The sequence below is a fragment of the Pongo pygmaeus genome, chromosome 1 (genome assembly GCF_028885625.2).
Source record: "Pongo pygmaeus isolate AG05252 chromosome 1, NHGRI_mPonPyg2-v2.0_pri, whole genome shotgun sequence".
NCBI classification, from domain to species: Eukaryota; Metazoa; Chordata; class Mammalia; order Primates; family Hominidae; genus Pongo; species Pongo pygmaeus.
Window position 1 is genome coordinate 211,056,050 of NC_072373.2, and position 16,695 is coordinate 211,072,744.

At 48.7% G+C, this 16,695-nt stretch overlaps 1 protein-coding gene across 15 annotated transcripts in view; it reads left to right on the forward strand.

Annotated features, from left to right (window-relative positions):
* Positions 1-16,695, forward strand: part of TMCO4 (transmembrane and coiled-coil domains 4) — a 121,510-nt gene that overhangs the window by 44,902 nt on the left and 59,913 nt on the right. For all 15 annotated transcript variants that reach the window (XM_054503367.2, XM_054503403.2, XM_063667729.1 and 12 more), the window contains 5 exons: positions 948-1,080; positions 9,492-9,589; positions 10,158-10,301; positions 11,105-11,224; positions 15,774-15,938. In XM_054503367.2, the coding sequence (XP_054359342.1) occupies positions 948-1,080; positions 9,492-9,589; positions 10,158-10,301; positions 11,105-11,224; positions 15,774-15,938 (660 nt within the window). The remainder of the gene's footprint in view (positions 1-947; positions 1,081-9,491; positions 9,590-10,157; positions 10,302-11,104; positions 11,225-15,773; positions 15,939-16,695) is intronic.

Sequence of the window (16,695 nt, forward strand, 5' to 3'; positions counted from 1 at the left end):
CACCACCACTTAGCCATAAATACTCTTAGCCATAAATTCTTCTGGGTAAGAACTTATCTTTGAAAGTTATTACATACTTTTCTTAGGAATCATTTTTTATGGCCCCATGGTTTTCGGCTGGATGGGTGTGGGTTATTTAACTAATTTCCTGATGTTGGAAATCTCCAGGTTGCTTCCAATTTCATATTATAAATACAGCATAGTGCCTTTATTTACTAAATATCATCTGCATTTATGGTTGTTTTCTTAAGATTACAATTCCAGAAATGGAATTCCTGGGGCAAAGGGGATGTATTTTTTTTTAAGTTGTTGATACGTATTGTCCAGTTGCCCTCCAGAAAGTTTATACCAGTGCATACTTCCACCAGCAATGTCTTTGGGCATCCATTTTTGTCATCTCCTTCACAGCTCTGAAATTTTAAAAACTGTTCTTTGCGCATTTGACTGGTGAGAAATACCACCTTCCTTTTTTCTTTTTTGAGACAGGGTCTCACTCTGTCGCCCAGGCTGGAGTGCAGTGACGCGATCACAGCTCACTGCAGCCTCAGCCTCCTAGGCTCATGATCCTCCTGCATCAGCCCCCTGAGTAGCTAGGACCCCAGGGACGCACCACAGTGCCTGGCTAATTTTTGTAATTTTTTGTCTCACTATGTTGCCCAGGCTGGTCTTGAACTCATGGACTCAAGCGATCTGCCTGCCTCAGCCCCCCGAAGTGCCGGGATTACAGGAGTGAGCCACCGGACCCAGCCCCACCTTGCTTTTGCTGAATATTTTAATAGTTGTGTAGTATTCTGTCCAGGCAACTGCGTCATTTTTTTCATTGACTGGCTCCCATGGGGTTGTACATTTAGGCTGTTTCCAGTGTGGGTTTTATCAGTTACACTGCTACCATCACTGTTCTTAAAACCTAAACTGATTCTTTTCCGGTGTTGTTTCTGTCTTTTGAGGGCACTATGATGCCCGGGCCAGAGTCCTCGTTTGCCACATGACCTCCCTGCTCCAAGTCCCCTTGGAGGAGCTGGATGTCCTTGAAGAGACGTTCCTGGAGAGCCTGAAGGAAATCAAAGAGGAGGAATCTGAGTAAGAGAGCCCCGCGACCCCCATCAGGATCCAAGGATTTCCACTTCAGTGTACTTTGCAGATAACAGAGTCCCCTTCTCCCTTTAAGAGATGGTGTAGTGAGGTGGAAGGAGCCCTGGACAGAGTCCCAGCTGTAGCCCTGACTTGCTGTGTGTGGCCTTAGCAAGCTACTTGCCCTCCCTGGGCCTCTGACTTCATTTGCAAGAAGAAGAGATGAAATGGGCCAGGCACAGTGGCTTACGCCTGTAATCCCAGCACTCTGCAGGCGGATCACTTGAGGTCAGGAGTTAGAGACCAGCCTGGCCAACATGAGAAAACCCCATCTCTACTAAAAATACAAAAATCAGCTGGGCATGGTGGCGTGTGCCTGTAATCCCAGCTACTCGGGAGGCTGAGCCAGGAGAATCACTTGAACCATGGAGGCGGAGGCTGCAGTGAGCCAAGATTGTGCCACTGTGCTCCAGTGTGGGTGACAGAGTGAGACTCTTGTCTCAAAAAAAGTAAAGAAAAGAAAAGATGGAATGAATGATTGCTAAGGGCCTTGAATCTGTGACTTTAACATCCTGGGGCCCTGACACCCTGTTCCACCTCAGGCTCTTGTGGCACCTGGTTCACAGGCACAATTGACCTGGATTCAATTCCCGTTTCTGATACCTGTCCACTGCTTGACATTGGGCGGGTGGCCTTGCTTTTCTAAGCTGCAGTGTTCTTATCTGTGAAACAGGAATAAGGATAGTGCCCTCCCAGGATCATTAGGAAGAATGAATGTCTGCACATTATAAAATGCCAGGCCCAGGGCTGGCACACAGCAAGTGCTTGGTAGATGTGAGTCCTCCCCTTCCCCGACATGTCCCAGACCCATCAATTGTAGAGTTGCTTTGCTGTCTATATATGGTCAAGAGTGTGTAGAAGGAAATAATCCTGGTAACTTGGCTGGTGCTCAGCTCTTTGCAGAACGCTTTACACAGGATCTAATCCCAGAGCAATAAATCAATTTCAGTCACAGCCTAATCCCAGGTTCCTGGCACCAGGCACGTCTCCCAGGTCTGGGTTTTTTTTAGCTGCCGTGGTGTTCTTTGACCAGCCAGGTTACACGAGGTCAGCCCACCTGGGAATTTAATCCTAAAGCCAAATTGAGACCCAGAGCCACCCTCATGCCACAGTTAGTGGAGCAAAGAAAAGGGGTATTTCCTTGAGAAAGAGGGAAACTTGGTTTGTTGAAATAACCTGTAGACATACTAGCTTTGACTCCCAGAGTTGTGTCAGTATAGAAATACCTGGATCCATGCCAGTTACCATAATCATGAGGGCATCCTAGGTTCTTTGGATATGTCGGGAATTTATAGGATCTTATATGCCTTGAAATTAAGGAACCTCTCAGTTATTATTTGGAAATCTTATTATCAGAGAGAAATGTATTACCCGGAGCGATTTGTTCTGATAATACCAGTAATGCCAGGTCAGGGAAGATATAAACCAGAAGGTCTAATACAGGCCAGTTCTGCCACTTACCAGCCATGTGAATCTGGGCATTATTTAACTTCTCTGAGCTTCAACTTCGTCACCTGTAAAATGGGGATAATAGTAGTGCCTTCCTCACAGAGTTCCTGTGGGGCCCAAATGAGTTCATATATATGTGAAGTGTTTCAAGTGAGCCTGGGACAGAGTAACTAGTCCATAAATATTATTTGCTGTTGTTAACAATACTGTTCTAATTGTGTTATTATAGACCCTTTTATAAACTATTATAGACCCTATTGTAGTCTATGTGTAGACTCTTTCCCCAGAAAAAGGCTTCGCACATGTAATTGTTTATGCAACATTAGGGACTCTCGGATTCTGTGGTCTCTGGAAGGATCTGAGACCCGGGGAAGCCATAGCAACTGTTCAGCCAGGAGACCCAGCTCTCAGTTTGATTCTGCTGCTAACCATCTGTGTGGCCTTGGGCATGTGTCTTTCCCTCCCTGGACACCAGCACACATTTTCTTTTTTTACCTGTACAATTAAGGGATTGAATGATATGTAGATTTATTTTGACTGTAAGGTTTTGTGTTTCTGGGAGGTGAGTTCATCACTGGGCCGACCAAGGTGACTCTTTGCAGCTGAGGTCTAGAGTGTGACGTACCACCCATCCCACCCCTCTGCTCCTGGGTCCCTGCCTGAGCCCTAAGGCCACCCGGCTTCCCTCACTTGTTTAGTGACTTCACCTCTCCTCTCTGTGCCTCGTTTCTTCATCTCTTACGTGAGGTTAATGGTAGTATTGCTGTCATAGCGTTGTTGAGAGGATTAAATTACTTAACACATATCAAAAGCTGGGACCCGTGCTTGGCACCTAGTAGAGTCTCAGCAGATGTGAGCTCCTGAGCTGCTCGGGTTGATACTGCTCACATAGGCCAGGCACGGTGGCTCACACCACTTTGGGAGGCCAAGGCGGGTGGATCACCAGAGGTCAGGAGTTTGAGACCAGCCTGACCAACGTGGTGAAACCCCGTCTCTACTAAAAATACAACAATTAGCTGGGTGTGATGGCATATGCCTGTAATCCTAGCTACTTGGGAGGCTGAGGCAGGAGAATCGCTTGAACCCAGGAGGCGGAGGTTGCAGTGAGCCGAGATCATGCCATTGCACTCCAGCCTGGGCAACAAGAGTGAAACTCCATCTCAAAAAAAAAAAAAAAAAAATTACAATTAAAAAGAAAGAAAGATACCGCTCACATCATAAGAATGTTGCCAGCATCAGATTTTTCCTGAATGCCTGCTAGATGCAGGCACAAGATGCCATCTCACTCAATCCCATAACAGCCCCCTAAGTGTTTCACAAATAAAGAAATAAAGTCAGAGGGGTGGCATAACTCAGCCAAGGTCACATGGCTGGCCAGCAGCATCTGATTCGACCACCATGTCCAGTCTGAATGGCTCTCACTGTGTCCCTCAACGCCTGGCTGGCAGTGGCAGGGTTTCTCCTTAATTCTGAAGAAAACAAGAAAGATAATGATTTTATGGGACCAGCCAGGCCTTTACTAGGAAAGTGTCTGTAGACCTCTCAGTGATGAGCTCTCTCTATCTGTCAGCACAAAAAAGTGATTTAAAAACAGACGGTGGTGGTGAGGATAAGGACAGAAAACACCCTCTTATGGGAGATAAGATGACAGAGAGTAAGACTGATTTGTGGATCTATGAGATGGGCAGTGCGGGCATCTTGCTCTTCAGGAGGTATCTCTGGCTTCAGCCTGGGATTTGGCCCAAATCTGCATGTGGTTTCAGCCTTTGTCTTTGGGCAGCTGACATGGAAACGGCAACTCAGGTTCGCTTCTGCCTTTTCAGCATGACCGTGACTGTACGACGGTGTGGGTTGCTGTCATATCTAATCAGCAGGCAGTCAGTGATGAGAGCAAGGCTGTCATTCGGATTTAGTGTTGTTCTCTGAGTGTTCACTCCCAAGGAAAGGGAAGGAAGCATTGTAAATGTGACTCAGAGCAAACATCTCCCCTTTGCTTTCAGTGTTGAGATTCAATCAGACAATTGAAGTAATTGCAAGAGTATAGTGCTGCAATAATGAACGATGTCTGGGAAAGCTATTTTATACAAAAAAAAAATTTTTTTTTTTTTTTGAGACAAAGTCTCACTGTGTCACCCAGGCTAGAGTGCAGTGGCGCGATCTCGGCTCACTGCAAGCTCCGCCTTCTAGGTTCACGCCATTCTCCTGCCTCAGCCTCCCAAGTAGCTGGGACTACAGATGCCCGCCACCACGCCCGGCTAATTTTTTGTATTTTTAGTAGAGATGGGGTTTCACTGTGTTAGCCAGGATGGTCTTGATCTCCTGACCTCGTGATCCTCCCGCCTTGGCCTCCCAAAGTGCTGGGACCACAGGCGCGAGCCACCATGCCCGGCCCCCAGAACAATTATTAAGAACATGCAAATACTTAAACAGGGAAATAGATTGGCCATTCCGCTGAACGTTAGGAGAGAGTGCCTTAGCCAAGTAATTTTAGGAAAAAATATCTTCTTTTCAAATCAACAAATGCTTACAAACTTTTTGTGAGGGAGATGGGGGAGACAGTCTTACTCTGTCACCCAGACTGGAGTGCAGTGGCATGATCACTGCAGCAGAGGCTCACTGCAGCCTCGACCTCGCAGGCTCAAGCGATCCTCCCACCTCAGCCTTCCAAGTAGCATGGATCACAGGTGTGCACCACCATGCCTGGCTAATTTTTTTTTTTTTTTTTTTTTGTAGGGACAGGATTTCACCCTGTTGCCCAGGCTGTTCTGGAACTCCTGGGCTCAAGGGATCTTCCCACCACCGCCTCCCAAAGTGCTAGGATTACAGGCATGAGCCACCATGCCCAGACTATATATTTTTATTTAGCCAACATGTCCATCCTGTACCTCTCTGGTTTTCAGAGATATGGACAGTGAGTAGGGGAGTATATCACCGCAGCAAGGTGGTCACCTCCAATCCTTGTTGGAATAATTAGGCTCTTTACAAGAAAGATTTCCTGAGTACCCTCCAGTTTCCAAGCCCAGGGCAAGCTGCTGAGGATGGGGAGTTGGAAATGGCTTGGTCCGTGCTGTGAGAGCTTAGCTCAGCAATTTTCAAACTTGAGTTACAGCAGAATCCCTGGAGGAGGAACTTGTTACCAATACAGAATCTTTGTCCTTAGACCCAGAGATTCTGCCCCAGGAAGCTGTGTTTTTAACAGGTACCCCCTGGTGATTCTGGTGCCCACCCTCTGAAAAATCACTGGTGTAGAATTCCAGGATAATGTGGCACAGAGGGTTAAGGGGCCCAGAGTCAGGGCATCTCAGCAACCTTGGGGTTTTGGCCAGTCTTCCTGGAGGATATGTCCCACCTCGGCTGACTCCTGAAGGCTGAGTAATGTTGAACTAGTCACAGGAAGGTGGGAAGGTCCTTGATGGCCAGGGGCCAGAAGGTGACTGGGGGCCGCTCAGCATTTCCCGAGGGTGATGTGTCAGTGAGGAAGTGATGACTGTTAGAGGGGGAGAGAGGGATCAGGACACAGAGGGCGTAAGTGTCACATCGGGGAGAGATGACAGTGTCCTGAAGGCAGCCAGGCAGGCAAGGAGGGAAGAGGAGAGAGAAGCAGGTAGTCATGGTTATATTTTTCTATTAATACTTGGCATTGGCTGCTGCAGTGGTGCTGTCTCATCATCTGTCCATGGGTCATTTGGCAGTTACATTTCCTAAGCGAGAAAATCAACACTCAGAAAAATTAGATGATCCAGCAAGTTCATGGCAGAGCTGAGCTCAAACACCTCTTCCCCAAATTTCCAGACTATTTCCAGGCCATGTTTGTTGAATCAAGATGCCGCTGACTCAGCGCCACATCGCTTGTCTAGTTGCACGTTCCCATCGTGTATCGTCAGCAACTTGAATGTTTTCTTCGGCCTTGAACTCTGCCCAAAGTCAGTAATCTTCAGCCTTCCACTTGGAACTGACTTAAGAGTTATCAATTAAGGGTCAAGGCAGTTCAGGGTCAAAGTATATCTCCAGCCTGTGTTGAGGAGGAAATTATTACAATAATAATGAAAAGAGTGATAATAGCAATAAACATATGGAATAATTACAGGATGGTAGTCACTATGTCTCAGTGTCTCTGTCTCATTTAGTCCTCACAATACCCCTGGAAATTCAGTACTGTTGTTATCCCCATTTGTTGGTTGAGGAAACTCAGATGTGACAAATAATTTGTGCATAGTCACAAAGTTATTAAGTGGTTCTGTCCATTGTGGGGATAGGCTAGGTTTTGCTGCCATAACAAGTGACCCCCAAATAAGTCTCAGCAGCTTACAGGATTAAAGGTGTATTTCTTGTTCATACTTTTTGTCCATTGCAGGTTGGCTGTAGCTTGAATTCACATTGTACTGGTTCTGGGTCCCAGGCTGACAGAGTGACCCTATCTAGGTTATCGCTGGTTTTGGGGCAGAGAGAAAGAAGATGAATCACTTTCCTGCACTGGCTTTAAAGATTCTGCCAGTTGTCCCGGCACGGTGGCTTACACCTCTAGTCCCAGCACTTTGGGAGGCTGAGGCAGGTGGATCACTTGAGCCCAGAAGTTTGAGACCAGCCTGGGCAACTTGGCAAAACCCCATGTCTACAAAAAGTACAAAAATTACCCAAGCGTGGTGGTGCATATCTATAATCCCAGCTACCTGGGAGGCTGAGGTGGGAGGACCACTTGAACCTGAGAGATGAAGGTTGCAGTGAGCCAAGATCCCACCAGTGCACTCCAGCTTGGGTGACAGAGCCAGACCTTGTCTCAAAAAAAGAAAGGAAAAAAAAAAATGATTCTGCCAGAAGGGACACATATCACCTCCACCTACATTTGGCTAAAGCTGGTCATATGACCACTCAGTTCGACAGGGCAGGGATGCATAATCTTTCTGTAGAGAGGGATAACTGAATATGTGGTGAATGGTGATGCAGCTACCACAACAGCAGAGCTAGGCTTCATGCCTACATCCACAGAGTTTGAATCCTGACATTAGAACCCTCAATCTTAATGGCCTCCTGCCTCCCACTATACTAGATGCACATGGTTCAGCCTCATCCCACACCACTGATGACATGAATTTCAGTTGTGGAAAACCAGCATCATGATATGCACAGATATTTTTACTGTTGGTTTCTGCTTCTGTGTAATGAAGTGACTGAGAAGCACTGGGCTTTACACCCAGGAGATGCTTAGGAAAAAAACCTGCTGAGGTGAACTGGCAGGGAATCAAAAAGCACAGCAGGTCCCCAGATGCCCAACTGAAATCCCATTTTGTTTATTTATGTATTTTATTTCATTCATTCATTCATTCATTCATTCATTCATTCATTCATTTTGAGACAGGGTCTCACTCTGTTCCCAAGCTGGAGTGCAGTGGTGGGATCTCAGCTCTCTGCAACCTCCTCCTCCCGGGTTCAAGTAATTCTCCTGCCTCAGCCTCCTGAGTAGCTGGAATTACAGGCACCTGCCCCCACGCCTGGCTAATTTTTGTGTTTTTAGTAGAGATGGGATTTCACCATATTGGCCAGGCTGGTCTCAAACTCCTGACCTCAGGTGATCCACCTGCCTTGGCCTCCCAAAGTGCTGGGGTTACAGGTGTGAGCCACCATACCTGGCCAAATCCCATTTCTTTTAGATGACTGGAGAAGGAGCTATTTCTCAATAAAATGTATGGTTCACAAGGAGGGAGATGGGAAGGAAACAGGTACTGGTTGAGCACATACATTTTTCTGCTCACAGAGATGCAAAAACACAGCACGTCATCCATTCTCAGTATAACTTTATTGACTGAATGGACGAAGAAGGAATGAATTTAATCCTTACGAGCCAACAACTTTATGAGGTAGAAATTAGTGTCCGACTTTTTACAAAAGAGGAAACTGAGGCTTGGGGAGATGTAGCATCGTGATGACATCAGCCCCAGTTGTGCTGAGCACTTGCAGTGTGCCCGACGCCGAGCTAAATGCTTTACAGATTATCTATTTCTGGATCCTCATAGTTCATGGGGAGGTAGTGACTGTTATCCCTTAATTCATCTATAATATGGGTACAATAACCATACTGCTTCTTAGGATAAGATTAACCCTGTGAAGTGCAAAGCCCAGTGGCTGAGATATAAGAAGCCCTCGGTAAAGATTAACCATTTTTCTTCTTTGATTATCACCATGCTTTGCTATCACTCCACACTGAGTTATTGTTCAGACTCCAACCTCAGTTCAGAGTTCCTACTTAATAACCTCTCCATCCCAGCCACAGCAAAGGGGCTGAGAGCTGAATGTCCAATAAGAAAATTGGGCTTCCTGACTCTTGAGTGCTCACAACAGCAGTTCTCAGGGCTCACCTGACCCCAATTCACTCTAAATGTTTTCCTTTTGCTAGATTTTCTAGCATTTCCATTTCAAGTCTGAACAAGTCTAGCTACTGCTCCAAGGCCAAGGTCTCCCATCTTCAAAATGATCATTTTGGAGGAAATTGGTTTCCAAATATCCCAGAGGGAGGTGGGATCAGATGGCAGGTTGGGGAAGAAGGGAGGGGAGGAGGGAGGTGATGGAGTCTGTGATTATCTATTTTGTGCTTCTTCTGGGTCCATCTGTTTAAAGTTCTTTTTTGTGCTTCTCTTGCTATTATTTTTTTTGTCTTTTTATTATTCAAATTGCAAGCCTGTTAGGATGGATCCATTGGGTAAGTAGTACATCCCATACACTGAGATTCCCCGGCTGGGTTTTAGAATGTTTTCAGCTTTTTAAACCATCAGTGGGCTCAGGGTGACTTTGGTGCCGTACTCTGAGTGGCAGAGTAGCTACCCAGCATTGGCCCCTGTTTGAGGGTTGGTATGGTGGGGATGTCTCAAGGGATCCTGGGCACAGCTGACCCTAAAGACCAGCCTCTTTTCCCTCAGAATGGCCGAGGCATCCCGGAAGAAGAAAGAAAACCGGAGGAAATGGAAGCGTTATCTCCTGATAGGCCTGGCGACTGTCGGTGGCGGAACGGTGATCGGTGAGTCCAGCTAGAGATGGTGGCACAGGTCTGGGTTTTGTAGACAGAGAAATGATGCCAGGCTGCGGGTGAGAGTGGAGAGTGTAGGGGCTCAGCTGGGAGGTGGCCCCTGGCACGTGGTAGGTAGTCAGTGAGTAGTCGCTGTGCTCATCAGCACTGTCAGAAGCTTCCATGGGAGGCAGTAGGTAGCTGAGGGGTAAAAACTCATCGAGCCACTTTTTTTTTTTTTTTTTTTTTTTTTTTTCGAGACAGTGTCTTGCTCTGTCGCCCAGGCTGGAGTGCAGTGGCGCGATCTCGGCTCACTGCAAGCTCCGCCTCCCGGCTTCACACCATTCTCCTGCCTCAGTCTCCTGAGTAGCTGGGACTACAGGCGCCTGCCACCATGCCTGGCTAATTTTTTGTATTTTTAGTAGAGATGAGGTTTCACCGTGTTAGCCAGGATAGTCTTGATCTCCTGACTTCGTGATCTGCCCACCTCAGCCTCCCAAAGTGCTGGGATTACAGGCGTGAGCCACCGTGCCCAGCCACCACATTTTTACTCCCACTTGAAACTGCGCTTTTCCCACAGGTGTGACTGGAGGTCTAGCTGCACCCCTTGTTGCCGCTGGAGCAGCGACAATTATTGGCAGTGCCGGGGCAGCGGCTCTGGGCTCAGCAGCCGGTATAGCCATCATGACCTCGCTGTTTGGTGCAGCTGGAGCTGGCCTGACAGGTAAGGTTCAAAAGGAATGATGGGTTCAGAGGAATTTTCAGCCAGGGTGGCCCAGTTCCTAAAAGGACATGCCTGGACCCTCACCAGCAGTGGCTCCCTGGGAGACGGAGGAGACGTGGCTTTTCTCACTCTGGGTCCCAGCCTTCCCAGAGCTCGCGTGGGTCAGGGTAAGGGCCGAGTTTGAGAAGCTGGCTTTTTCCCCATGCACCTTGTGTGTAGTTCCTGAGAAAGGCCCCAATTGAACCTGCTTCCACCATCCAGAAGTTTCCATGCTTGGGCTTCCTCATGTTTGGAGAGAACATGGCTGCCCTTCCCTGAGCAGCATCACCTGGGGGAATTTTTCCAATGATATCTGTCAGCAGCAGCCCCCCTCCCACTCCTCCAACCCCGTCATGCACAGACATTCCTGTTCAACTCCCCAAGAAGAGTTTGCTCCCCTGCTGAGACTCTTGGTCCATTTGATTCACTGTTACTAAGTGGAGCGTGTTCTACCGCTGCGGTGTGTGGACAGGAGAAAAGAAACAGAACCAGGGCAGAGCAATGGGTAAGAGCCTGGGCTCTGAGGTCCAAACCAGCTCTACTGCTCGGGAGCTGGCCAGCCTCAGAAGCAGCTTCTTGCTTTCGTCTGTAATCAGGGACAATAGTGGCACCTACCTTAATGAGTTCAAACACAAAATGTGTTTTTCCAGGGTCAGGGCACACAGACGGTGCTCACTGTGTGCATGTGTGGGAACATACAGCCACCCTGATGTTCCCCGGGGCCCCAGTCACCTCCATTCTTTTTCTCGGATCTGGGTCTTTAGGATACAAGATGAAGAAGCGAGTGGGAGCCATTGAAGAGTTCACGTTTCTGCCTCTGACGGAGGGCAGGCAGCTGCACATCACCATCGCCATCACGGGGTGGCTCGCATCTGGCAAATACCGTGAGGACCAGGAGGACCAGAAGTGGAGGGGGGTGGGCAGTGGCTGGCCTGGGCCAGACCCTGGGCTAGGTTTTTACCTGTGCTAGGGAGCAGGTATAGGGAGCCTCATTTTGCAGAGGAAGAAACTGAGGCTCAGAGAGGTGAGGCAACTTCATCTCACATCCGTACACCTGCCCATCATCTCGCCATCCATCTATCCACCTACCCAACCACCTACCCACCTGTCCATCCTCCCACCCACCCACCCTTCTACCTGTTCACCCATCTGTCCACCCACCTGTTCACCCATCTACCCACCCATTTAACCACCCTTCTATCCATCCATCCATCTACTCTTCTACCTGTCTACCTGTCCGCCTACTCACCTGTCTACCCACCCATGAACCCAGGCATCCATCCACACTTCTACCTATCTATCCATGCACCCAACCATCCATTCATCCATCCACCCTTCTACCTGTCCACCCATCCACCCACCCACCTGTCTGTCCATTCACCCACCCATCCGCCCACCCATCTGTTCATCCATCCACCCATCCACCTATCTGTCCATGTAGCAGTATTTATAAAGTGCTGTACTTACTATGTGTCATGTACTGAACCAGGTCTTAGGAATTCAGTGGTGAGCAGCATAGCTATGGCCTCTACTCCCACAGAACATACAGCCCAAGATAGAAGACAGACCGAGTAACTAAATGGGAGCTTTATGGATGGCACAATAGGGGAAGCACAGGGTGTTTCTGGGGAAGGTTCTGAAGGAAGGGACATTAGGCTAAGAGCTAGCTGGGAGTTAGCCCGATAAACCAGGAGCAGAAAGTGTATTCCAAGCAAAGGGACAGCAGGTGCAAAGGCCCAGTGGTTTGAAAGAAACAAAAGAGCACAGGATGGCTGCAGCAGGGAAGCAGAAGGCAGGAATGTGGGTGGAGCCAGACCACACAGGAGCATGTGAGCTGTGGCAAGAAGTTTGAATTTGTCCTCAGAGCAAGTGGAAGATAGCAGAGGACTTTAAGCATGTGAGTGAGAGATCAGTATGTGTTGGCTACATGACCTCAGCAAGTTACGTAACTTCTCTGTATCTCAGCTACTTCATTTGTAAAGTGGAACAAATTATTGCCACCTTTTCAGGATGCTGCAAAGATTAAGTGAGGAACATAGCATGGTTTCTAGTTGGCATGACGCAAACATTAGTTCCCTTTGCTGTTCTAATTTGAACATGCATATTTTGGGGGATTCTAGCCAGGGTGGCATTGAGGACTCACACCGTGGCCCACTTGTTACTTGACCCCTGCAAGTGCCCAGCGAGAGGCTCAACAAACAACAAACAGTGCATCCCTTAGAGAAAGAGCAGGGTGGGTGCAGGAATCCTAAACGTCCCAACTTGACCACTCAGGCACACCTGCCAAGAGCCTCCTGGGTTCCCAAGTCTCTGACCTGAGGGCAGAAGTCACAGATCTACCAAACCACACAGAAGAAAGCCAGCGAGAAACATTTAGAGGTGTCACCAGGCGCCAGGGTCTTATTGGTGTGTGACTGCCAGGCCTCACCCATGCACAGAGGTCACTAGCGTTCAGTGAGTGCCTCATTCACACCTACCCTGAGTCTGGCATTTTACCAGCACAGTAGGAACTTGGTATGGTTAGCTGCTAGAAACCTCACTTCACCCTCTAAGGTGGGGCTGTTCTAACCCTGATCTATAGGAAGAGGAACCCTGGCAGGGGAATAGCAGATGCAGAATTCAAACCCAGGTCTCCTGATCTAATGCCCAGGGTTTTTCATTTGTTTTCATTTTATCATGCTACAGGAAGGAGCAAGAACAAGAACTCAGGTAAAGGAATTTGCAAGTCTGGCCGGCATGGAAAGCAAACTCCTTTCTTCATTTTGCCCCCATTTGTTCAGTTTGCCTCGGGTTAAATGTCAAGTTCATTTGGGGATGAGGAAAGTCTTCATTGATCTCCAGCTGTCTAGTGTGGGACACTCAGGGAAAGGGCTGGTTAAAAGAAATACAACCAAGCTAGAGAAAGTTTCAGAAGGAAAAAGTATCACGTATTCCTACCTCCTCGAGAGCCAGGAAAAGAAGCCTTATCATCACACGATTGCTTTTTCCATGTGATAGGAATGACCGGACTTTCTTTGGCCCACCCCTTTATTAATCTTGATTATGTACAATAAAGATAAAAACTTTGTAGCCAACCACCAAGCCCTTCCTATGCAGTGGCTGATTTAGCTCCTCACTTCAGTCCAGGGAAGTGGCTGTCATTCGCACTCCCCTTTTCCAGATGAGGAAACTGAGGCTTATAAGGGGTGCCCAGGGTCACCCAGCTAGTCAGGGGCAGGGGCAGGATTCACCCCCATTCTATCTGGCTCCACAGCCCATATTCTGGCCATAGGACAGCACAATGCAGTAGTAGAGCACTTTACAGTTTGTACAACGCCTTTTTATTTTATTTTTTTTTATTTATTTTTTTTTGAGTCTTGCTCTATCACCAGGCTGGAGTGCTATGGCGCAATCTTGGCTCACCGCAACCTCCGCCTCCTGGGTTCCAGCGATTCTCCTGCCTCAGCCTCCCGAGTAGCTGGGATTACAGGCATGTGCCACCACGCCCAGCTAGTTTTTGTATTTTTAGTAGAGACGGGGTTTCACCATGTTGGCCAGGATGGTCTTAATCTCTTCACCTCGTGATCCACCCGCCTCGGCCTCGCAAAGTATACAACGCCTTTTACGCAGCATCTCATGTGATCCCCACCACACCCGAGTCAGGTGTTATTATTCCATCCTTACAAATGTGGAAACCACGGGTCAAAGGGCATGGTGCCTCGCTGCGAGTCACACCAGTGGAAGCCATCGAGCTGGGTTCGGAACCCAGGCTGACATCAAGCCTGTGCTCCTCGCTGTCCTGTGCCCGTCTCCTCTCTCAGGGCTATCACTTATCCATAATTAGAGGCAGTTGATCCCCAAGTTGTTGCAGAGCTGAGACAGGGTCCCCTCAGAGGGAGGGGAGCAGCTGCAGGGTTGTCCTTGTACGGACGTGGCACCCTGCAGGTAAGGATGAGCTTTGGAGCAGGTAGGTAGAGGCCTGAGGTTGATGCTCAGAACCTGCAGGCTGCCCCGGGAAGTTATCTCCACCCCTCCATTCCCACATGGTGTTTCATGAGCACTTACTGTACATCACATCACCAGGCTTTGGGAATATAGTGTTTGGCAAAGCAGACTGTAGGAGAGGCACATGTCAAACAGGATGCATAAATAGCGAATAATTACAGACTGTGATAAGAACTTATGGGGAAAAGTGGAGGGTGCATTTGGTTTGTCAGAGGAGCCGGGAAGGCTTCCCCATGGAAGCGGCGATTGGACTGGAATCTCAAGGGCAAGTGGTAGTGATCTAGGGGAACTGATGTACAATCCGGGAGCTCATGAAGGGTTTTAGGCAGGAGTGGGAGAAGATTTGTGTTTTGAAAAAGTCACTTGCGCCAGGCGCAGTGGTTCACGCCTATAATTCCAGCACTTTGGGAGGCCAAGGCGGGTGAATCACTTGAGGTCAGGAGTTCGAGACCAGCCTGGCCAATATGATGAAACCCCATCTCTATTAAAAATACACAAAAATTAGCCAGGTGTGGTGGTGGGTGCCTGTAATCCCAGCTACTCAGGAGGCTGAGGCAGGAGAATCGCTTGAACCCAGGAGGCAGAGGTTGCAGTGAGCCGAGATCGTGCCACTACACTCCAACCTGGAAAACAAAGCAAAACTCTGTCTCAAAAGAAAAGAAAAGAACAGCCACTTGGGCCAAAAGCAGAAATGCATGGGGGCCAGATTAGGGGCCCCTCCATGCTCCTATCCTGAAGGCAGCCAGGTGGGCAAGGAAGGAGGGGATGAGGGAGGCAGGTGTCACAGTTATACTTTCCGACCTGGCATCGGCCACTACAGTGGTGCCGTCTCATTCTCCTTCCATGGGTCATTTGACATTTATATTTCCTCAGTGAGAAAATTGAGGCTCAGAAAAATTGGATGACCCGGCAAGATCATAACAGAGTCAGGCTCAAACACCTCTTCCCCAAATTTCTAGCTATCTCCCAGGCCGTTTTTCAAATCAAGATGCCACAGACTCACAGCGCCGCGCTGCTTGTCCCATTGTGTGCTCTCGTTGTATGTCATTAGCAGCTTAATGCCAGAATTATTTCAGCATGAGAGAAAAAACCCTTTACATATATCATAGTTCAAACACACTTCATTCTTATACCTACCCTATGAAGGGAGATAAACCATCTCCCCACTTCACATAGAAGCAAAGTGAGGCACAAGGTGGGATAGTGATGTGCCCAGGGTCACCCGGCTTCTGGTGAATGCAGGGGCTGGGATTCGAGCCCAGCCTGCTGACTCACTGGGCTGCACAGAGCTCCGCTAGCTCTGCTGACAGCCGCCACTCATTGGCAGGGGGTGGGCCTCTTGTCTTCCACACAAGGGTGAGTGGTCCTGGTGCTCCTTGTCTGGGGTAGTAGGGTGGGGCATCCTCTGCCGTAGACAAGAGAGACTTCACCTACCTGTGATCTCCCCAGGCACCTTCAGTGCCCCATGGGCCGCCCTGGCCCACAGCCGTGAGCAGTACTGCCTGGCCTGGGAAGCCAAGTACCTGATGGAGCTCGGCAACGCCCTGGAGACCATCCTCAGTGGTCTCGCCAACATGGTGGCCCAGGAGGCCCTAAAGTACACAGTGTTGTCTGGTAAGTGCCCCCACCTGCCCCCCAACAACAGCATGCCCACTGCCTTCATTCCACCACAGTGGTACCATAGTTTTGCATGCCCAAAGCCCCCAGGGCAGGCACCGTGCTGGACTCTAGGAACACAGAGAGGTTAAGGCCGCATTCCTGTCTGGGAGAAGTTTATGATCCCTATGGAGAGAAGACAGGTAAACAGCCAATCACATGATCTGTCCGTTAACTATTGCTGCATGACAAGCCACCCCAAAACTCCATGGGATGTTTACCATAATAGCTCAGGAGCCAGGAGGCTGGAATTGGCGGATCTTAGCTAGGCCTGTGGGTCAGCCGACCGTCCACCGATCAATGCTGGGGCAACTCAGCTCTGCTCCATTTGTCTCTCATCATCCTCCTGGGATGAGCAGGCAAGCTCATGTCAATGATAGAAGCGCAAGAGGCTAGCCCTGATGCACAAGTCCATTTCAAGCCTCACATCTACTAATGTCTTTGGCAAAAGCAAGTCACATGGCTGAGTCTAGAGGGGATGGGCAGGGCAGGGGGCCCCATTGCAGAGTTATGAGGCAAAGTGGGAGGGTACAGGGTGTGGAGACGAATTGGGGCCATCTCACACGTGACAAGGGCTTGAACAGAAGGGATTGAGTCCATATGTCAGAAATTCATGAGTTTCAGATTTCTTTGCTCTTTAGCAGTTTGATTGGCAAACTTGCAGGTCCAAGTTAGAGACTGCATGCATTCATTTGAGCATCTGTTAGCCAGTCAC